This window comes from Heteronotia binoei, chromosome 13 (assembly GCF_032191835.1).
Source record: "Heteronotia binoei isolate CCM8104 ecotype False Entrance Well chromosome 13, APGP_CSIRO_Hbin_v1, whole genome shotgun sequence".
In the NCBI taxonomy this organism is placed as follows: Eukaryota; Metazoa; Chordata; class Lepidosauria; order Squamata; family Gekkonidae; genus Heteronotia; species Heteronotia binoei.
Window position 1 is genome coordinate 69,862,802 of NC_083235.1, and position 24,157 is coordinate 69,886,958.

At 42.8% G+C, this 24,157-nt stretch overlaps 2 protein-coding genes across 5 annotated transcripts in view; both read right to left on the reverse strand.

Moving 5' to 3' along the window:
• Window positions 1-7,796, reverse strand: part of FOXJ1 (forkhead box J1) — a 35,023-nt gene extending 27,227 nt beyond the window's left edge. The window contains exon 1 of the mRNA XM_060252759.1: window positions 7,651-7,796. The gene's annotated coding sequence lies outside the window, so the exon portion shown is untranslated. The remainder of the gene's footprint in view (window positions 1-7,650) is intronic.
• An 8,820-nt stretch (window positions 7,797-16,616) lies between these two features.
• RNF157 (ring finger protein 157) overlaps window positions 16,617-24,157 on the reverse strand; it is a 167,577-nt gene continuing 160,036 nt past the window's right edge. For 2 of the 4 annotated variants that reach the window (XM_060252949.1, XM_060252948.1), the window contains 2 exons: window positions 21,492-21,532; window positions 17,001-17,154 (listed from right to left, as the gene is read on the reverse strand). In XM_060252949.1, the coding sequence (XP_060108932.1) occupies window positions 21,492-21,532 (41 nt within the window). In that variant the 3' untranslated portion in view covers window positions 17,001-17,154. Of the gene's footprint in view, window positions 17,155-21,491; window positions 21,533-24,157 lie in introns of all 4 variants that reach the window. The other 2 variants (XM_060252947.1, XM_060252946.1) reach the window with 1 other exon arrangement.

A 24,157-nucleotide genomic window follows, 5' to 3' on the forward strand; every position in this document is an offset into this window, starting at 1 on the left:
GAGGTCTTCGCTTTTCTTGAACCTTCGCCATGGCTGAATTAATAGTTACCCTTTCATGCTGCTAAGAATTTGGGACCAAATTGACCCCACGTGTAGCTCCTGTGCAGGACAGCCGAGTTTGCACCAGGGATGGGCTGGGAAAACTCTCCCCCTCCTTCCCTGCTTCGGTTCTGTGAAGCTGTGTTCGATTGACCTTTGGGTAACCTTAAGAAGTTAGATCAAGGAGGAGAGAAGGCTGGGGAACAGAAGACCCTCAATCAAAAAGATTGCTGGATCTTTCACCCCTTTTAATTAAGAGGACTACAGCCACAGTTCTTCATCAATAAATAGGAAAGTTGGGTAATCTTGCTATCGCAAAGACCTTCATAAATAGGCTCCCCCCCCCACCCCCCATGCAGAACATTATTGGCATTTTGGCTTTTTTATCCTGCCTTTCCCCGAAGAGAAGAGACATCTGTACAGCTGGCTGTAATTTTAGCCTGTAGATGAGCCCAAGGTCACCCAGGTGTTTGAAGTGAAGTCTCCCCCCTCTAAACCCAAGTCTGTGTTCGCGCACATTTTTGTAAGCACCTTCAGATTCATCACCCCAATAGTCAATTCCTGGTTGAGGTACTACCTGCAGCTGAAAGGGCGAACCGTCTTGCTCCAGGTTAGCTGATGCTTTAAGGTATGTTTTATTATGCAGAATTTCCCCTCTCCTTTCTTTGTGCTGGCATCTCAGCACCTGGTTGGTGTCCATTGCGTGTTAACCAGCCACTGCCTCTAGTCACTAAAATTATACTGCGCACTAGGATTGCAGAAAAACAAACGGATGAAAACGCTTAATGCACACCATATTGGAAACACGGAGGACGGTTTTCAACACCTTGTTTTCTCTTCGACCAATAATACACACCAGAAAGGCTTCCTCTGGGCTGTCACAGGACAGATCCATCCCCAACAGCATACGCTACACATATAGCACCAACGTCCTCTCTGCAATTCAAACTTCAGCTCTGCCAGTCTCACAATGGAAATCATGTTAGCACAATTATCTAATAACTTAAAACAATTTTTCCCTTCATGACACATTATCTAGCGCTACAACTGAAGAGCTACAGACCTGTCCCTGACTGAAAGCCTAAGCGGCTAATTACAAGTTAAATGCTGATTTTTATTATTGTTATTATTTGCTAGAAATTTTTTTAATAAGTGCCCTACCACCGGCAGAATTAGAGTTACATGGCAGGTGTTATTTAAACAGGTATAATGAATTGAGTGATTGGCAGTGGGGATATGGAAAGGCACAGATGGGAAAGAATCATGGTTAAAGGAAATGTCCAAACTTAATTTTAACAAATTTAGTGTTGCCATGGATGAAATTTATCAGTGGATTAGCTACCGTGAAACTAATACATTGCTTAGGTGCCTGGTTCTGTAGAGGAGAAACTGTCCTGTTTCAAAACAAAGTTTGCATCAAGTGGCACCATTAAGACCAACCAAGTTTAATTCTGGGTATAAGCTTTTGTGTATATATTTATTTAATTCTATTTATATCCTGAGCTGAAGCAGGCTCAGGGTGGCGAACAAGGCCAATAGGCAAAATTAAATACAATAAAGTGAGCAGCGAAGTGGCCAAGTTTGCAGATGACACTAAATTGTTCAGGGTGGTGAGAACCAGAGAGGATTGTGAAGCACTCCAAAGGGATCTGTTGAGGCTGGGTGAGTGGGCATCAACATGGCAGATGAGGTTCAATGTGGCCAAGTGCAAAGTAATGCACATTGGGGCCAAGAATCCCAGCTACAAATACAAGTTGATGGGGTGTGAATTGGCAGAGACTGACCAAGAGAGAGATCTTGGGGTAGAAGAAGAAAATATTGGATTTATATCCCGCTCTCCACTCCAAAGAGTCTCAGAGCGGCTCACAATCTCCTTTACCTTCCTCCCCCACAACAGACACCCTGTGAGGTGGGTGGGGCTGGAGAGGGCTCTCACAGCAGCTGCCCTTTCAAGGACAACCTCTGCAAGAGCTATGGCTGACCCAAGGCCATGCTAGCAGGTGCAAGTGGAGGAGTGGGGAATCAAACCCGCTTCTCCCAGATAAGAGTCCGCACACTTAACCACTACACCAAACTGGCTCTCTAGTGGTAGTGGTAGATAACTCACTGAAAATGTCAAGACAGTGTGTGATTGCAATAAAGAAAGCCAACGCCATGCTGGGAATTATTAGGAAGGGAATTGAAAACAAATCAGCCAGTATCATAATGCCCCTGTATAAATCAATGGTGCGGTCTCATTTGGAGTACTGTGTGCAGTTCTGGTCGCCGCAAAAAGGATATTATAGCATTGGAGAAAGTTCAGAAAAGGGCAACTAGAATGATTAAAGGGTTGGAACACTTTCCCTATGAAGAAAGGTTGAAACGCTTGGGGCTCTTTAGCTTGGAGAAACGTCGCCTGCGGGGTGACATGATAGGGGTTTATAAGATAATGCATGGGATGGAGAAAGTCGAGAAAGAAGTACTTTTCTCCCTTTCTCACAATACAAGAACTCGTGGGCATTCAATGAAATTGCTGAGCAGTCAGGTTAAAACGGATAAAAGGAAGTCCTTCTTCACCCAAAGGGTGATTAACATATGGAATTCACTGCCACAGGAGGTGGTGGCGGCTACAAGCATAGCCAGCTTCAAGAGGGGATTGGATAAAAATATGGAGCAAAGGTCCATCAGTGGCTGTTAGCCACAGTGTGTATATATAGATATAGATATAATTTTTTTTTGTTCACTGTGTGACACAGAGTGTTGGACTGGATGGGCCGCTGGCCTGATCCAACATGGCTTCTCTTATGTTCTTAAAACCAGTTAAAAATTAATTACAATTACAGCATTAAAACCATTTAAAACAGCCAATACAATTACAGTAAGTGCTATATTCGTACTATATTTGTGATGGCAGTGTAGCAATTCTCTCCAAATAATCTCCAGATGTAATTAGAATCTAGAGGCCAGGCTCTATGGTAATCAGTTCACGTTTGTCTAGACAACTTAATATGACCAGGCAGAGATGACACATTTAGCAGTCAAATGTGGAAGAGCTCCATCTTACAGGCCCTGCAGAACTGTAATCGATCCCGCGGAACCCTAACCTCTTCAGGGAACTCATTCCACCAGCATGGGGCTTCAACCAAGAAGGCCCTTGCTCAAGTTGCGGCCAAGCTGGCTTCTCTGGGGCCAGGGCCTGAGAGAAGGTTTTGAAACCCAGATTGTAGTACTCTCTGGGGTACATGCGAGGAAAGGTGGTCCCAAAGATATGCAGGGCCCTGGCTATATAGGGCTTTAAAGATAAGAACTAGCACCCTGAAACGAATCTGGTATGTAATCGGTAACCAGTACAGAGCTTTCAGTGCAGGTTGAATGTGCTCCCACAAGGGGAGACCCAATAGCAGCCTGGCTGCAGCGTTCTGCACCATTTGAGGAGTCCAGATTTGAGGCAAGGGCAGCCCCACGTAACCCCCCATTATAGAAGTCTGGTCTTGAGCAGTGTTCCCTCTAAGCTGAGTTAGTGTGAGCTCGGTCACAGATTTTTAGCCTCCAGCTCACACATTTTTGTCTTAGCTCAGGAAGGATGACCCCAGAGCACGCTAATTTATGCAGTAACTCACAACTTTAATGCCAGTAGGGCACAATTTTGATGCCAGTAGCTCACGAAGTAGAATTTTTGCTCACAAGACTCTGCAGCTTAGAGGGAACATTGGTCTTGAGGTGACCACAGCACGGATCACTGTTGCTAGGTCATCACAGCTGAGGAAGGGAGCCAACTGCCTCACTAGTCAGAGATGATAAAAAGCTGATTTGGCAGTAGCTGCTACCTGGGCCTGCATTATTAGAGAGGAATCCAGGAGCACTCCTAGACTCCTAATTGTGCCCCATCAAATGCCGGAAGTGAGATCTCCATCCCTAGACCACCACAGCTCAAGTACTGGACCTCCATCTTGGGCAGATTCAGTTTCAATTGATTCAGCCTGAGCCAACCATGGCTTGTAATGCCAGGTCCAGTTTTTTTGGGTTGCCAGCCTCCACGTGGGTCCTGGTGATCTTCCGCTTTAATAAACTGATCTCCACCTGATCTCCTCTGGAGAAAATGGCTGCTTTGAAGAGCGGACTCTACGGTACTGTACTATGCTGCAGGTCCTCCTCTCCCCAAACCCCACCCTCTCCCAGATCCACCCCCAAAGTCTCCAGGTATTTTCCCACACAGACCTGGCAACCCTACCTCAGTCTGAGACACTGGGCAGCTTCTGCCAATTTGGATAGACCGATGGTCTGATTCTTGGTGGACCAATGGTCTGATTCAGTAGAAGACATCCTTGCTATATTATATGAAACAAGGTAATTGCTTCAGTCCATAGAATCAAGCTATAATAATTTTAAAAAATGAATATTATACAATGCACAGAGAAAGTTGTTTTTGCATTAGGATGGCCCCTAGCCTGCAAGAATATCATAAGAACATAAGAGAAGCCATGCTGGATCAGGCCAACGGCCCATCAAGTCCAACACTCTGTGTCACACAGTGGCAAAAAAATTTATATACACACATACACTGTGGCTAATAGCCACTGATGGACCTGTGCTCCATATTTTTATCTAAACCCTTCTTGAAGGTGGCTATACTTGTGGCCGCCACCACCTCCTGTGGCAGTGAATTCCACATGTTAATCACCCTTTGGGTGAAGAAGTACTTCCTTTTATCCGTTTTAACCTGTCAAGCAGTTGATTACGAAAACTGATATAAATAGCACTATCTGGTGGGCTAGAGATTTCTGCTCTTCTCTCTAGGGAAATCCCACCACTCTTTATAGTCCCAAAATACTTGTTTTATCTTACAGTTTCAAAATACAGGTGAGCGGTTATGCTTGCAAGATTACATGAGCCACTATCTGCAATCTCTGAAGATGGTGTATGAGGTACACTATTTTCAGATAAATATTGCAGTTGTGGCTTAGGGATCATAGAAATGGTGAAACATGTTTTATTTGAATGTCCATGGTATCACGAGGCTAGACAGAAAAGGATCAAACTACTTATATCCCACCAAAAGGAGCCTCCCCCCCCCCGAGATTTTAGTTACTAACATTTTAATGGACCCTAAGCCAGCAAATACACTTTTAAAAGCCGCAGGCCGCAAGAGTTTAGGCAGCTTGTAATAAAACACCTTGTATAGCCTTTGTGCCTGCCTTGTATTCTTCCTTTTATTTTTAGCTGGAATTGATCAATATATTCAAGACCTGAGCTAAGAATGGCATTAGATTTAGGGTTTCTTTCTTTTTTTTCGGGGGGGGGGGGGGTTGACATACTGAATTTATCAGAATGGCAATCAACACAATCAAATTCAGATAATCAATAGAATTTAAATGTGTGCTTTCTAAACAGTACCCGTTATCTTTCTTTATTGGAAGGACGTAAACGTTTATAAAGGCACATGGAAGAGTCTCTCCCAGACCACCTTATATACACTTTTTCTCTTTATACAAACGTACATGGATTTAATAGACAGTTATGATTTCCCATTATGTGGTATTTGAGGTTACCTTCTGTCAGAGAGTTTTCGGGGAACTGCTGTATTGTTCTGCATGTTTGTAAATATGCATTTCTGCATACATTGTAGAAGAAGATGATATTGGATTTATATCCCGCCCTCCACTCCAAAGAGTCTCAGAGCGGCTCACAATCTCCTTTCCCTTTGTCCCCCACAACAGACACCCTGTGAGGTAGATGAAGATATTGGATTTATATCCTGCCCTCCACTCTGAAGAGACTCAGAGCGGCTCACAATCTCCTTTCCCTTCCTCCCCCACAACAGACACCCTGTGAGGTAGATGAAGATATTGGATTTATATCCCGCCCTCCACTCCGAAGAGTCTCAGAGCGGCTCACAATCTCCTTTACCTTCCTTCCCCACAACAGACACCCTGTGAGGTGGGTGGGGCTGGAGAGGGCTCTCACAGCAGCTGCCCTTTCAAGGACAGAGCCTCAGAGCGGCTCACAATCTCCTTTCCCTTCCTCCCCCACAACAGACATCCTGTGAGGTAGATGAAGATATTGGATTTATATCCCGCCCTCCACTCCAAAGAGTCTCAGAGCGGCTCACAATCTCCTTTCCCTTCCTCCCCCACAACAGACACCCTGTGAGGTAGATGAAGATATTGGATTTATATCCCGCCCTCCACTCTGAAGAGTCTCAGAGCGGCTCACAATCTCCTTTCCCTTCCTCCCCCACAACAGACACCCTGTGAGGTAGATGAAGAGATTGGATTTATATCCCGCCCTCCTCTCAGAAGAGTCTCAGAGCGGCTCACAATCTCCTTTCCCTTCCTCCCCCACAACAGACACCCTGTGAGGTAGATGAAGATATTGGAATTATATCCCGCCCTCCACTCCGAAGAGTCTCAGAGCGGCTCACAATCTCCTTTGCCTTCCTCCCCCACAACAGACACCCTGTGAGGTAGATGAAGAGATTGGATTTATATCCCGCCCTCCACTCCGAAGAGTCTCAGAGCAGCTCACAATCTCCTTTCCCTTCCTCCCCCACAACAGACACCCTCTGAGGTAGATGAAGATATTGGATTTGTATCCTGCCCTCCACTCCGAAGAGTCTCAGAGCGGCTCACAATCTCCTTTCCTTTCCTCCCCCACAACAGACACCCTGTGAGGTAGATGAAGATATTGGATTTATATCCCGCCCTCCACTCCGAAGAGTCTCAGAGCGGCTCACAATCTCCTTTCCCTTCCTCCCCCTCAACAGACACCCTGTGAGGTGGGTGGGGCTGGAGAGGGCTCTCACAGCAGCTGCCCTTTCAAGAACAGAGCCTCAGAGCGGCCTACAATCTCCTTTCCCTTCCTCCCCCACAACAGACACCTTGTGAGGTGGGTGGGGCTGGAGAAGGCTCTCACAGCAGCTGCCCTTTCAAGGACAACCTCTGCCAGAGCTCTGGCTGACCCAAGGCCATTCCAGCAGGTGCAAGTGGAGGAGGGGGGAATCAAACCCGGTTCTCCCAGATAAGAGTCCCAGATAAGCCTGTGTTACAAGCTATATTTGAATACACATTTACTCTTCACTTGGCTAGAAGTTTTTCAAGTAATTTTTGTAGGATTGGGCTGTTTAAAGTATGTTATTATCTCAGCTTGATTATGGCTCAAGCAAAGGAAACCCCCCAGTAAATAGTACATTACAGTCTTCACTAATACTTTACCATGTAATAGTATATAATAATATCAAACAGACACTTCTCATCCAATATCAAAATACACAGTAAGCAATGAACTTTCAATAGCACAATGAGAAATAACACACAACAAAAATATACAAACATACTCCAAAGCCCATACTTCCAGAAGTCACAAAATGGCTCTCCAAAATTCTGTTACAAATTCTCCAGGCAGCGACATGGAAAAGTCTCTGATGGTGCTACTCATGGAAATAAAAATATTTATCCAGCTGACCAGTAATCGATGCAAAAGGTCCGGTTTCAGAATCTTGCTCCACAGCGGAGCTTCCATCACAGAGCAATATCCTCTTAATGCATCGTTTTACTAAAAAGAAAAGGACTATTTCAGACCAGTGCCTCCCATACATAATAACAAAAATTCAAATGTGGAGCTACCTATACTTACAACATAGAGGAGGAAAAATTCTCAAAGAAGGGAGCACCCAGGCCTCAAGTAGCTTTAATGACCATCCAATGTCTTCCTCAGCAGGCATGGCATTCTCAATTGAGTTACTCCCAAACAGAATATGCACTCCCACTCATTCTCTTCACATTTCTTAAAGGGGAACTACTACTAAATCACAAGAAACAGCTTAATTCACGGCTCTGGTTCAGCCCCACTGGCTTTAATGTGTTGTACTTATAAATAAATTTGGCTTCTTGTCTTAACGAAAGTCTAACTGAATCACTTTGATTGCATGGGTGTTTCTTAATATGACACAAAACTGCAAATTGCAGTTGTTCTGGTTGGTGATGACGCATCAGATAAGGCTTGACTGGACGGGCATCTGCCACGCCCCATCTGAATCTTGAAATATGCTCTAGCACCCTAGTTCTAATAATTCTTGTACAGCCAATGTAGAATCTGGGACAGGGACATCTGAGACACGTTTTCTTTGGCAGGTAAAGTAATCCCTAATCCAATACGTTTTTTAAATTAGGGGAGGAAATGTTATCAGTGATCCAGGCAAATCTGCATGTCTCACAACCACTGCATTTGCGTTGATCACCTGATGAAAGTTCTTAGGGGCCACATCCATAGCAAGCATATCTGATTTGGAAATAATTTGTTTAACATTTTTGGATTTCCTATAAGTAATTACTGGGGGATCCCCGAACCCTGGGATGTCTGTTATCAAATGCCAATGCTTCTTAATAACTTTTCTAATAGCAGGTGCTAATGTAGAATGCAATAAACTCCAATGTATCCTATTATCTGGTATTCTATTTTTAGGTCTCAATGAAGTATATCTACCAAATTAGCTCTGTCTTGGCAAGTTCTAAGGATGTGAGAAGGGTACCCTCCTAGTAAAAGCTGAGTTTGTAATAATTTTTGTTCCTTAAGAAGAAGAAGATGAAGATATTGGATTTATATCCCGCCCTCCACTCCGAAGAGTCTCAGTGCGGCTCACAATCTCCTTTCCCTTCCTCCCCCACAACAAACACCCTGTGAGGTAGATGAAGATATTGGATTTATATCCCGCCCTCAACTCCGAAGAGTCTCAGAGCGGCTCACAATCTCCTTTCCCTTCCTCCCCCACAACAGACACCCTTATTGTATATGTACGAAATGTTGTTAGCCGCCCTGAGCCTGCCTAGGCGGGGAGGGCGGGATACAAATAAAATTTTACTTACTTACTTACTGAGGTGGGTGGGGCTGAGAGGGCTCTCACAGCAGCTGCCCTTTCAAGGACAACCTCTGCCAGGGCTATGGCTGACCCAAGGCCATGCTAGCTGGTGCAAGTGGAGGAGTGGGGAATCAAACCCGGTTCTCCCAGATAAGAGTCTGCACACTTAACCACTACACCACACTGGCTCTCAATCTTAAGATTATCTTAAGATAATCACTCTTTTCAGTACAGTTTCTTTTAATACTTAAAAATTGCCCATATGGTAGATTATTTTTTAAAGGAGTCAGGTGGGAAGGTGAATAATGCAAATATGTATTCAGATCTGTAGGTTTCCTATATAATTTGAATGTAATAGTAAAATGTTCATTTTAGTAAAATGATGCATTAAGAGGGTATTGCTCTGTGAGGAAAGTTCAGCTGTGGAGCAAGATTCCAAAACCAGACCTTTTGCATCGATTACCGGTCAGCTGGATGAGTATTTTTATCTCCATGAGTAGCACCATCAGAGAGTTTTCCATGTCGCTACCTGGAGAATTTGTAACAGAATTTTGGAGAGCCATTTTGTGACTTCTGGAAGTATGGGCTTTGGAGTATGTTTGTATATTTTTGTTGTATGTTATTTCTCATTGTACTATTGAAAGTTCATTGCTTACTGTGTATTTTGATATTGGACGAGAAGTGTCTGTTTGATATTATTGTATACTATTACATGATAAAGTATTAGTGAAGACTGTAGTGTACTATTTACTGGGGGGTTTCCTTTGCTTGAGCTTGATTACCCCCACAACCCCACGTGTTTGCTTTTTGATTATGGCTCAAGACAACTATACTTAAACTCAGGGCTTTTTTTATATAAAAAGCCCCACAGGACCTCATTTGTATATTAGGCCACATCCCCTGACATCACCATTGTTTATCACAGGGCTTTTTAAAGAAAAAGCCCAGCAGGACCTCATTTGCATATTAGGCCACACCCCTCAACCAAGCCAGCCAGAACTGCGTTCCTGTGCATTCCTGCTTAAACTGAAGAGCTCCCAGAAAAGCACTGCTTGGGTATTTTTTGATAGCATTCATAAATGTAAATTGCACAGTTTACTTCATGGAATTCATACATCTTTTGCAACCATTATATTTAGGAAAACTTCTCAGTAATAATGCTAATGATCGTTTGAAACTGAACAGAATAATTCCAGCTATTGGCCAACATTTTTAACTTGCATGAAATGCTTTCCCAGGTGGTTCTAATCAAGTGGAGAGACCCTGGTATGAATCCCCTCACCATTTGTGTAGAAAATAAAATGCCCTGAATTACAGTAATTAAGTAGTTTGTACAAACAGGGTTTCTGAATCAAATTGGAGGAGAACCAGTGACCAGTAGTTAATCACAGACAACATTTGACGTCAAGATAATACCTTCTATTGATGTAGAGGACCATAATAAAGTATATCACTGATATGAGCTTAAATGATTAAATTCAATTTCAAATTTGCAAAATGTCAAGCCAGAAATTCAAACATTCTCAATATTTAAATTCTAAAACTTGATGGTTTTACAATGTAAACGTTTGGGTTTTGGTTTTTGTTTTTTAGCAAAAGTTCATCTGCCTATACACAGCTGATGTAGCAAGACTAGAATTTAGCCTTATATAAATCTGCCTTGTGCAACTCTCCTCTTTAAACTTTTCCTTATTTATGTAATTGCTAGCTCATCCGTAAGCTACATGTCCCTTTCTTTGAGTTACGTGCCATCTCCTGATTCTAAAGCATCATTACAGTTCTCCAACAATTCATCAGTGTTCCAGTGGCTTTAAATATAATCACAAGTAGCAATCATACTTCCCAAGTTTGTTATTCAAATTCAGCAGACCTTTTGGTCAGATTGTAACTTACAGCCGGCTTTCTTTTAGTGTGCATTAACTGACCCCTTGTGTAAATGGGTGATGTCACTGTGGCGTACCCAAATGCACCACTGACACAATATCCATCCACCTCTTTGAAAGCCGACACTGCCATTCAGTTGGGCAGGCAGCCTCTGTGCAATCCTAAAGGGGTTGTGTGAGCTGTTAATGATAAGTAAATTGCATTACAAAAACATGTTTGAAGAGATACTTAATTTTGACTGTCACATGTATTACCCAGGAAAAGAGGCAATTTGTTGTTATGCCCTTCCATGCCAATATAAACAGCTTTATTCACCCTTTATTCACCTGTTGCTGTTTGTCCATTGCTTATTTTATATGTTTCTTTCATCTTTTTTGTGCATTGCACAAAATGGAGCACATTTGTGACAATACTGTTTCAGTCTCTCAGGACTGATAATGCCATAGCAAATTTATATCCTTTTAATTCCCCCCCGCCCCGGGAGAATGGACAAATAAATTTGATGTCCATATATGCTGGCCATATGCTTGGGAACACATTTCAGAATTAACACCCCCCATACAATGGCTGTCCCTCCTATTCATATGTTTAAGTATAACTGATTAACTACGCATCGTTGCTACAACACTTTAAAAGAGAATTAAGAACATTCTTTTAAACATGGTAGAAACCATCCCATTCTTTTCTTTACCTGATCTATCACATAGACATTTAGTGCTCCACTATACCATTGATTTCTGTAATACTTACTGGTTCAGTCTTTTAACAACAAAATGACTGAGAACAACTATTAATAAGAATATATTAATAATAATATGGAGTGCTCTTTGCCTAGTATATTGTAAAATCCACATTTCCATTATACTAGGCAGGGAATACTCTATAAGTAATAGCTAAAATAAACATGGAATCTCGTAGCACCTTAGACCAACAGCATGTTATTCCAGCATAATATGAATAAGCTGTTATGGACTACAGATCACTTCTTCAGACGCAGTGCACAGATCCTCATTATGCGGAGAGCCAGTTTGGTGTAGTGGTTAAGTGTGCGGACTCTTATCTGGGAGAACCGGGTTTGATTCCCCACTCCTCCACTTGCACCTGCTGGAATGGCCTTGGGTCAGCCATAGCTCTGGCAGAGGTTGCCCTTGAAAGGGCAGCTGCTGGGAGAGCCCTCTCCAGCCCCACCCACCTCACAGGGTGTCTGTTGTGGGGGAGGAAGGTAAAGGAGATTGTGAGCCGCTCTGAGACTCTTCGGAGTGGAGGGCGGGATATAAATCCAATATCTTCTTCATCTTCTTCTATTGCAAAGGGCAGAGGCGGGTGACAAGCAGCAAGGTTAAGGGACCAGGAAATGCAGGAAGCACAAGGCACAGCATAGCGAGGATCCACTCATTACATTTGAAGTAGTGGGCTCTAGTTCACAGGAGTAGATGCTATCATAAAACAAGACTATTTTTGGTGCAGATTAATTTAGCTACCTCTATGGGAAACATAGCTGTTACAGAAAGAAGCAGATAGGCAAAATACCAATCCTGTTCTTAAAAAAAACATGCCCCCCCCATCCAATTTATGGCTACTCATCAAAATTCAGTTTTAAATTAGTAAGGTAACTAACAGCAGCCTCTCTTGTCCCTTCCCATCAGTAACGTTGACAAAGCAAATAAAAGCAAACACATTAATTTTGCAATACATAACTAAAAGCACAGATTTCTCCCCAGCCAACCATGCCCCAAATCAGTTCCAGACAGCATTCCTTGTAAACAGCTTTATTCGCCCTTTAAAGAGTCATGCAGTAATAAATACATATTTCATCGTTGCCATAGAGGTGTACATGAGTTTGCCTAGAAGTCTCCATATCTTTCACATGGGGCATAAGCCACCAGAGTCTGTGCACTCTTGAGTGGGCTTAAACGGCCTCCCTGCTGAGTGGCCTGCTTTATAACGAAGTGTTCTGGTCGGAACCCTTTTCTATGTGGCAAGTTCTCTCAATGTCAAAAAGCCACGAGAAGTCTTAACAGCTGTTGCCTTCTGCCATGCCACAGAGTAAGTAAACAGGACATAAGAGGAAGGATATATTTTGTATGGCTTTGCTTGGATGTACTTCTTCACTCCTGAGGAAGAGTCACAAACATTTCAAGTACCAATATTACAGTTTTTTTCAAGAACTCCTAGAACACACAGCAATATCTTTCTTCGCTGAAATAATCGGGAGTACTCAGTAAAACAAACCCTAAGCTATTATTCCCACTATTCTCATCATAGCTCAGTCTCAGGTCTTCCCTCTATATATTGTTCTATATGTGGGTAACAAACGGTTGAAAATACTGCAATGAGTTATGCCTCATAAAAGCTCATGATACAATATATTTTGTTAGTCTCTGACGTGCTGTGCAATTCTACCTACTTAAAATAATGAAGAAACGCTGACAAAAAGCACTTCATCGCCGTTTGTTCCTATGGAGGTTAACTAGAAGGGCCTACATAGCTGATGTTCAAAGTGTAAGTCATTAAAGTGCTCGCCGCACCCTCAAAGTGCTTGGGAGGACTCAGACTGCAAACATTTCAAGAGCCTCCATGCTGAATGATGCTCGGTGTCTTAATAATGTGAAGGCTGCAGCTAAAGTCTCTTGGACTGTTTTTCTGTAGTGATCAATTGGGTATCGTAATACCTGAGTTGGAGTTGTATGAACAGCGCAGCAGGTCTAAATTATTACTTGGCTGTATTGTTAGGTTTTCTCTATAAGACCACCAAAGGACTGAAAATTCAAGTAGTGGGTACAGCCAGCCCTAGATGACAAAACAATCTAATCAGTCAGGTTAAAGGTTCTGGTGTTAACCTTTAAAGCTCTAAATGGTCTGGGACCAGAGTACCTTTGGGACCACTTCTCCTGGTACATCCCTCAAAGAGCATTGCACTGCCTTTTATCCCTGGTCCAGAGTATCCAGCTGCTGTCAATCAGAACTGGGGCTTTCTTGGCCCTGGCTCCGGCCTGGTAAAACACTCTGCTGGGTAACAGTCTATGGGATCTAAACCACTTCCACAGGGACTGTAAAATGGAGTTGTTCCACCAGGCTGATGGTTGAGGGCAGCGACGGTTCTTAGATTGACCTCCCTTCCTCCTTCCCTCTCCCCTTCTTGCATATTAGGGGGACTTTGGGATATTCATTTCCCTACCGGAATATTCTTATGCTATCTAGTAGCTGTGTCAGTTGTTATTTTATTGTATTTATTGCGTTATAAAATTAATGTTTTAATTGCATGGGATGTTTTTTAAAAATGCTGTAACCTGCTCTGCGCCGTGTTGTACGGGGGAGGGAGGGCTATAAATAGAAATAAATAAACTTTAGGATTTGCAGATGTGCCCCTTCCCACCAAATAACTGCAGCTGGTTAAGCATTGTCTATATGCACGAGTGTCTATCTTCCTCTCTGATCTGACCTCTCTAACAGCAATCGAACCAAATTTCCAGAATGACAAAGCCTCACTTATTTTAATATAGATATTTCCAAACAGATTAGTTCAAGGAGACTGTACTGGTGCTTTAACACACGACTGGTCTGAGGTAGGATACAAAGATGAGATTGTTAGGAGCTAGATGGGTCCCAACCAAAGACAAAATACCACTACTGGGGTGCGGTCACATGTACCATTAAAAGCGGGTGTATAGCGCTCAAATCTGAACTGCTGAATATTGAATCGATGCAGGGCAGTTCAGACGAGCATCCAAGAATGCGATTCATTCTGTTGTGCGCGATCAGACATCCAATACTATCGCGCTCCTTTCTTGGAGCATGTGTAATCAGATGGTGATTTCTGGGAGGGGAGGGGGTCCATTGAACATGTGCCCAACTGTTTGGAGCTGGGAAATCAAAACTTTCTTCAGAGGCAGGGGGGAAGGGCGAAAGTTTCCAGAATTAATATTGCCGATCCAAACCACGGAACTGCCAGGAATTATTTTCCTAGAAATTGGCAGTGACAATGATATCTTGAAATCCTCCACATTGAAAAAAAAAGAATTTTTTCCTGTTCTGAATAGTGGGATAACGTTTCCTCCCCCCCCTCCGATCCTGTGTTGATTGGAGAAGCAGAAGCGTCACCTCAGATTCCCGGATGATCTGGCAATGCGCATGTCTGCTGGGGCTTTCTTTAAAAAAAAAGGTGAGAGGCAGTATCGCATGTGAGCTGTCCAAACAACAAAAAGCCGATTGTGTGCCGCTGTTTTGAAAAAGGGCCGGACTTTATGTACTGTCAAATTAATGCGCCATTCATGCGTAGCAAGCCTGGATGAGCCCGGATGACGATCGATTGCCAGATGTGGCTGTCTGAACGAACACATTTAATCCGTCAGCCAGACGGAGCTGTGTCGTCGCTAATGGTACGTGTGACCGTGCCCCTGGGATTGCTTGCTGAAATGGCTAGAAATCAGCTTGTCGCCAAGAAAACAATCTTAATGGCTAGAGTGAACAAATATATAACCAAGACTGTGCTTATGCGGCTCTTATCATTAGGCTAGAGTTTTCACTGTCTGACTTGCAGTGGTACAAAGGAGACGCTGTGCCCCGCCCCCCCCCCCCTTTAAACCTCACCATCCACTTACTTTATACTCCTTCTTTAACTTGCAAGTTTTGTATTGAACTTCAAGGATGGCAAATTTAGGCTTGCCAGCCCCCAGGTCCCAGCAGAGGATCCCGTTTTTGCAGACTCCTTACTGCCACCAGCCGGCTGGCCAGCAGGGGGAAGCCCCACTCCTGCAGCCACTATGTGCCTTTAAATCTGTGCAGATTTAAAAGAAGCTTGCAAACTGTGTTTTGGACTGTGTGTGTGCCCTTAAATCTCAGCAGGAGAAAAGCTGCATGGGTAGGATGAGCAGCAGAGCCACATGGCTCTTCCTGATGACTGTGTGAAACATGTGAGAAAGGAAGAGAAGACAGCATGGTCCTTCTGTTTGTTTTGCATTAATTTCTTAAGTTGTGTGTATAGTAAAATGGGTAGCAAAGAGTAAACTAGAACCTGATTATGGGATGGAGGAAAACTCTACCCCCTAAGCTGGTCTCCTTTTATTTTCCTCTGTTAGTCTGAAGAAGTTGGTTGAAATACAGCAGACTGTTACATTCAGCAACTCGAGTAAATTGCCCCAGTGACAGCACAAGAGTTTGTGCTTGCGCTGCTTTGTGAGTGTGCATATGTGTTCACTTTCATTTAGTGGAAATGCAGCTGTTGGAAGCACTTTGAAGGCAAAAAAGAGGATGAGGAAATGAAGATTGTATTCAGGGGAACCGCACAGCTGTAGTTTTATTTATTTTAGGGAATGGGAAAGTCTCCATGCTCTGCCCACAAGGTCCCCAAATATTCAAGTTGGACCTGGCAAGCCTACAGGGATTCCACATCAGAAAATGGAGAAGAGAATTTTCACACATAAGGAATAATTTTTGTTGTTGTCAGGCCAAGTGTATCTCTTTCATCCATCTACATTTAGATATTCCTTATTTTTATAGAATATCTTCTGTACAACTCTGCAAAGCATAATGTTATGTCCTTAATTTTATGGCCTTGAAAAACTCTGTTGAACAGACACTACACATCTCTCAAATGGTTTGTGACTCTACCCGCACACATTTGAAAGGCATCTCTAACACTATAGCAGGGTGGCAAAGGAGCTTGTTTCTTCTGCTGCCAGAGTTACTCTACGCATTACAAGGTGCCAAGGGCATATTTTCCACTGTGTATAATGAGACAGAGAGGAAAGACCAATTCCGGATTTGTGCTGCATGGTTTCGCTAACAGTAGCTTTTCTGCTGCACTCATTATTATTATTACAGGTGCACATTCTATATGCACCTGTTCTAAAACATGTAATGAATGGAGCTACATTTATTCGTATCCAAAAGAGGAGATATGGTGTTATGGCCATCACCGAAGGAAGCTTTGGGTGTGCCATAAATACAGAGATCAAGAGGCAGAAGGGACGGCTGAAGTGACAACGTATTAGAAGACAAAGAATGGTAGAAGATGGAGGCACCAGCCATTAAATCCAACTTAGTCATTCAGTCTTTCTAAAAATTGAAGTGAATACAGACTAAAACACATGAGGAATCTGAATCAATTAATAGGGATGCTGGATTACAGTGCTTTTTAAAAAAAAATAAATATCACGTTGTGCCGTGTTTGACAATGTTAATGCCCACACATCTGCAGTTTCAGAGTTTTTTTTGGGGGGGGGACATGTTCAAAGAGGTAATTTTCCCTCTCGGGACAATGTGACATCATAGAGGACACAGAGGTCTCAGCATGCACTGCATATCTTCATCGTGTTTCTGGTTCATAGTGCTTGCAGACAGATGATGCCTCCAGGTCTGGCTGTGATTCAGAGCATTAGCATCTGATGTCTGGGTACCTAAGAAGAAAAAGCAACTGTTATAGAGAAGAAAAGCAGCGAACAACTTAAGTCACCCCAAGTAAGTGGGAAAGGGTGTTTTTTTTTTTAAAGGAACTAATACAGACATAAGGCAACAGAACTTTCAGACTGATTCTTAATAATGTAAGCTTGGATTTTAATAGGACTCATTTTAAGGCCAGAATTTCCATAAAGTTAAAATGCAATTTTGGATACCCTTCAAACATGGCCACCGATTAATTCAAAGCCTTAAACAAATGCACTTACACAATGTATTTGTGTTTTTTTCCATACGTGCTCACAAAGAATGGGCTTCAAAAGCCATTTTACTGGCATGTCCAAATTCAGCATACATCTCCATTAAGCCCCAAGTTTTTAAAAGGTTGCCTTGTCATGTTGCCATTTATTACAAAGATGCACCCGAAATTTGGTACTACCACTAAAAAAATCTTTGCATTCTGCTATCCATGCTAAAATATACACAGAGAGAGCTTGGCTGTGTGTTTTTTTTTCCTGTCAGAAGTTGTATATTTTATTCTTTTTAGAAAAACACCCACATCTTCCAAGCATCTCAAAAAACTGGATTTCTCTGCCAAAATCAATAACTGTTGCTAGCTGGCATATTTGCTGTAGCTCTGACAAGCTGGCTAGTATAACCAGAAATATCCTTTATCAGAAACTACTGCTCTATCTAAATAGTCTCAAAGCAGCTTACAATCTCCTTCCCTTCCTCTCCCCACAGCAGACACCTTGTGATGTAGGCAGAGCTGAGAGAGATTTCTCAGAGAGCTGTGATTGGCCCAAGGTCACCTAGCAAGCTTCATGCGGAGGAGTGAGGAACAAAGCCTGGTTCTACAGACTGGGCAGCAAACTCTCCAACATCTGAAGCCTGCTAGGTGATTTTGAACTAGTCACAGTTCTCTCAGCCCTCTCTCAGCCCCATCTACATCACAAGGTGACTGCTGTGGGAAGAGGAAGGGAAGGCAATTTTAAAAATTATTTTTGTGAGTATTTGTGTGTGTGTGTGTGCGTGCCTGCAAGTCATGGTTGACTTCTGGAGACCCCTGGTTGGGCTTGGGCATTTCAGAAAGGTGGCTTGTTTGGCTGCCTTTGTGTCCTGGCCATCCACGTACTTGCCAGGGTCGGCCTTGCTTTAGCTTTTGAGCTCTGATGAGATAGGGCTTGCCTGGGCTATCCAGGGCAGGAAGGGAAGGCAATTGTAAGCTGCTTTGAGACTCCTAGGGTAGAGAAAAGCAGGGTATAAAAAAGCCCTCCTCCTCTCCAAATAAAATAACATTGCATAATGCATATACCAAACCCATGCACAAATACCTTCCACATAAAACCATGTGATGCCTGAGATCCCTTTTTAGCTTAACTTGGTGGTCCCAGATCACCAAGCAATGGTTTTGCAGTGTGAGCAAGTTCATTTGATCTTCAAATGGCTACTGCTATTGGCTTAGACAAATGCCCTGTGAGGCTTCATATTCTTGGAATCTAATTGCACAGCTCAGGAGTAAAAGGAATGTAAGAGTAACCCCTCCAGCTCAGGCCATTGTTCTCTGATATCAGGCAGACACAGATATTCAAACAAGCTGATAACAGAACTCTGTTCTGCAACACCTACATCCAATTTCTGACTTGGTTTAGAGCAGGGGTGGCCAACGGTAGCTCTCCAGAAGTTTTTTTGCCTACAACTCCCATCAGCCCCAGCCATTGGCCGTTCTGGCTGGGGCTGATAGGAGTTGTAGGCAAAGAACATCTGGAGAGCTACTGCTGGCCACCCCTGGTTTAGAAGCATCCTAAGAATTAAGACAAGTACTTTGAGCGACCTGGCAGCTATTTCTAATGCATGTTCACTTGAATGCAGTGAGCAAAAATTTTATATTTTAATTATTTTACTTCAGTAGAGTCGATAGCCTTAAAGTGCATGCATAAACTGGGATTTTCATTATGTACAGGAAGCATCCAGTTCAAAAAATACAAAACTGTGATGTAGGAGCATACAGAGCTGCAACTGTATGCTGCAAGCCTTGTACTGGCCAAATTTAGGTGATCTAGAAGAACCAACTCTGGGTACAAAGGATTTTCCAATTTTATAAGGAGAAAAATGTCTTACGGACGTTTAGTACCCATAGCAGCATGTCCAATAGGAAGACAGAACAATGCGTCAGTAAACACCCTAATCAAAATGGGCTAGAATGAGGGGAAAGAAAAGAAATCCAAATTCTAAACGATCAAGAGCAATCAAGTTATCAGATCACCCATCATCAGCACTAAAATTTCCATGGCAATGATCTGAAGTTTGCAAGAGAAAATTCAGGAAATATTCTCAGTGTGAGACAGAACAAAACGAAAAACATATTTCAGAAACATTTGCTGCTAAACGACTTCAACATAAAACTACCAGTGAGGGGAAAAAATCTGCTGGCTGACACATGCTAATACAACCTTTTGCCCTCGCTGTTCAGACCCTTGCCAGAAGTGCATTTTAGAGTATAAAAGATACCCATGCAAGGAATTCTACTGTAACAATAATAGATGGTAGAGGCAGAGAAGATAGCTGTTCCCTCTTTGTTCTTTCCAATACGTCCGGTCTTTCCAAGATCAATGTTTGACACGCGTCAAGAGCACAGAAATGCGCATCCTCAGAACAGTCTGGTAGCTTTAAAAAAAACTAATTTTGAAACGTTTCCTCTGAATAAGGGGAAAAGTAGTGTGACCTCACGAACAAATATCCTGAAAGAAGCTCACAACACTTGAGCAGTTAAATTCGGAACCACAGTTGTAACGATGAAACACTGATGGACTCGTGTCCAGGTACAAAACCCTTGTCCTTTGTTTTGGGTAAGTGTGACATTCCTGGACTGACGGACTCTGATAAGAGCGATCTGATGACTGAAGCTAGTGAATGTTACTTAGGAGACAACTTTGTACGCTGCATCAGCTGAAAAAAGCCGAGGCAAGCATGCAATATTTATTACTAAACTTTATCAACCTGTTTATTTGGAACAGAGCTATCACGTTAGCAACTTTTGTTAATACTCTTGATGTATAGTTTAATTTGTATTACAGGATGTCTTGTGCCGCAATTCAGCAGGGTATGATTTTCCTGCGCAAATTTTTCATATTTACAACGACCACTGGTTTTAGCCTATAAAAATACTCAAGAGAAAATGGTGGTACTGAAAGTGGTTTTAAAAGGGTTCAGCATAGGTATGACTGCATTGTCGCTTGCTGGTGCTTTCCCTGCTCTGACTTTACTACAAGTTGTACCTCTAGAATTAAAAAAAAACACAGGCTTCTCTTATGTTCTTAACCCACACCATACAGCACCAAGTGTGGGGAATGATGAGAACTCCGCTAGAATTAACATACCTTGTATGCGTCCACTATGAAACATAACTCCTATGACATTCCTGGCACATCCAAGATTCAAATTATTTCAACGTCTCAGACAAATAATGCTGTGATCCTGTGATTACTGAAAATGATTGATTTTATAGTTGGAAAGTGATGGCTAGCTGCACCAGTTCCCAAATCAGCTGAACTGTTCTTCTATTTGGTTTGCAGGTCACAGACAGAAGTCTTTTCAAGGTCAGCGGGCCCAAACATTAGATCTCTGTAGTCCTACATTTCCTAAGCCATTCACAACAGTGGTTTTCAACCCATGGACTGGGATCCTTGGATGTGTCACAAGCCCTTATGAAGCAGCTATATTTGTTTTGCTGCTTTTTGGGAAGGGTTTATTGTTAGAGAGCATGCTTAGAGAGCAAGGGTACCATACCTCCAATATCTTCTTTGCACACATGCTGGAAAATTGGCCGGGTGCTGAGGCAAGGTCACTCAGCCATGCAGAGGATTCTTCAGTGGCTCTACTGCTTGACTTGCTTCTCATTATTGTACAAGCCACGACACTCAGCTTGAGCATCCCGTACCCAGCTTTCTTTACGTACTTGCCCACTGACATCTTGCCACGATTGAGGTCCTAACTCTGGCTCCCCTTCATCCTGTCATGCGCATGAAATTGTTTTCTTGCTGCTTAATGGGTCCTATGCTGCTATTTAGGCTTAAAGATCAGCCCCGGGTATGGAACATTTGAAGACCACTGCGCTCAGGGAAGCCCTTCTGTCGATGTGCTTCCACACAAATGGTAGAAACGACCATTACGTGCCCTTGTCAAGATATTATTTGCTAAGGGAGAAGACACCCTTTCCTTCATCCAAAGAATGGGGACAACTGGGCTTATCAGGAAGAAAAAGAAAATCATACTGCAAAAATGGGAGTTAGATTTGTACAGAGGGAGTGGGAAAGAGAGAATGTCACATGTCTCGTACCTATTCCTCAATGCTTATGGGACAGGACTCCGGAACTGCAGCTGTTTAGTGGAGAAGACCAAAAGCAAATGGTGAACAAGAGAAAAGACAAACACCACAAATGCATATGTGTACAACAGAGAAAGGAAGGAAAGTACAACCAAAAACGTTCGCTATGCTGTGTCTCTTCACTAGCTTAGATTTTTCATAGACACTTTTGTGTTGTGACACTTCAGGACAGGGGTGGGGAGCCTTTTTTTCTGCCAAGGGCCATATGGATATTTATAACATCATTCGCAGGCCATAAAAAATTATCAATTTAAAAAACAGTGCTCCACCGGGGGAGAATGATTCAGGCCAGCAAAATTAATGCGAATAATTGTTTTTCTATTTGAAGTCATGTGGGAAGAGCCTAATCTGGCACACACACACACAACCCACTGCCCTAGGCAAATGCATATGTCCAAGGCTTTTTTGTAGAAAAAGCCCAGCAGGAACTCAGTAGCATATCAGACCACATCCCCTAATATTAGCATATTAGGTCACACACTCATTAGCATATTAGGCCACACCATCTGGGATTATCAAGTGCAAACTGAACTGTAACAGTAACTTTTCCAGGCCCTGTAGCAATTCTGGCAGCCATCCAAGCCCCAGGGAGGGTGCTGCACAGTACATCTGGGCCCTGTGATCCCTGCCTGACCCTGGGGTGGCTGCTGCACAGCGCAGCTGGGCCCCACGATCCTCGCTGGCCAGCCAGGCCCCAGAGAGGTTGCCACATGGCTCGGATCAGTCCAGCAATCCCCAAGGGCCACACCAAGTGACCTCGAGGGCTGTATATGGCCCTCGGGACAGAGGTTCCCCACCCCTGCTTTAGGATAATGTTCAAAATGAGTTGCAGTTTTCTAAAAGTCCAAGTCTGGATGATTGGGGTGACTGTAGCATGGTGGAACTCAGCTCTTAGATGTCTATAAGGAACATAGGGTTGAGAATCCATTCAAAATAAGAATGTTTTTGCTTCATAAACCATCTCTCCTATCTCATGTACCTTAGAGATGTCTGTAAGAAATGCATGTTCAAGGAAAGGCATGGTATTACATAGCAAACTGATACTTTATAATCCAACATTCTTATGAACTGTGCTGTGTAAAGACACTCCTATTTCTCAGAGACATCAGTAGTTGTGACTACAATTGGATATCCCACAGTGTCACTGAATTCATGACTTAGGCATTAAGAATGGCAAATTACAAGAAAAGGTTCCAAGGCGGATAAATGCAGCCCCACTCCTCATAAAGACAGTGATACACCAGTGAAAACAGTCTGAGGAGTGTGCTATCAAATCAAGATGTAACACGTAAGCCCATCTTGTTCCTTTTGTACTCATGCTATTTTTAATTGGCTGGAATAGCTTATAACTTATTTTTCAGATTTATACCCCATGTTTCAAAGATACTTCCAGCAATGATGAAACCAAACAATTTTAAATCACTAAGCTTTGATTTATGCTAAAATACATTTAAAAATTAGGGCTACCCTCCCTACAACATACCTGACAATTTTAATCCAGATTTAATATTTGACACAGGGCAACACATACACACATTATAGCAGGGGCCAGTTTTTTTCCCTGTGCAGTCACAACAGTTTGTGCATGCTGATATCAGTATAGCTTAGTAACTTTGTCAGAGGGATTGTATGTTACTTTTGTCCTCCAGGACAGTCTGCTTGCAAACGGGAGGCTCCCTGTCTTAAAAACAAAATATATAGCTAAGGAAGTGGACCACATACTTCTTTGCCTACTGCTGGGTACTAAAAAAACATGATTTGGCCCCGGTGACAACTGCAATTTCTTGCCATCAGGAGAGTCTGCACTGCAGCAGCAGAGCCCCCTAAAGGCAAACCAAGACAGTTACTTCTGATCATCCACATCATCGAACCAGTTCATTTTCAGATCACCATTTTGCAAGTCATAACTTCACTCAGGGCTGCTTCTCATGTTACTACTTCTACTTGGGTACGCATGCACATGACAAATCATGTCAAATATGAGGGGTAGATGCTGCACGGTGTTAACATTTAAAACTATCTCTGCATGTTTTGTCTTCTGACATATGTACCCGAGTGGGTGTGGTCTTGATTCTCCTGCTCATCTTCCTTTACGAGTGACTGTTTCCTCTCCAGAAAACATCAAACTCCCATTGGCTTACCTTACTTACCTTTGAATCTATTCACATGTTAAGGAAAACAGATGACTCAAAGAGACTGAAGACCCCAAACAAACAGGGTGAGATGTCATAGTATTATCCCCTCAATTTAAATGACATATCTACTAGATGTTACTGAAACAAGAGCTCAGACATTAGAGTTAAGAAAATGGAGTGTGAGGGAAACTAGGGGACAACTTTAGAAATGCACCTCTGCTGGTTAAAAACAGCTGTACAATGTGTTCTTCCAGCCATAAAATAAAGGGCTTAAAATCACATGCATCTATGAGACAGGCAGCTCAGAGCCATTTCTCAATCTGCTGTACGTATAGCTGGTGTTTCACTAAATATATGCTTTATCCTGTCTGGCTATAGAGCAAGGAAGGGATTTGCAAAAGAATGTACCACAGGCTGTGCAGCTAAGCGAAGATCTTTTAGATCTGCTTTGCATGAACATAATGAGCTGTCAGCAATCTGCAA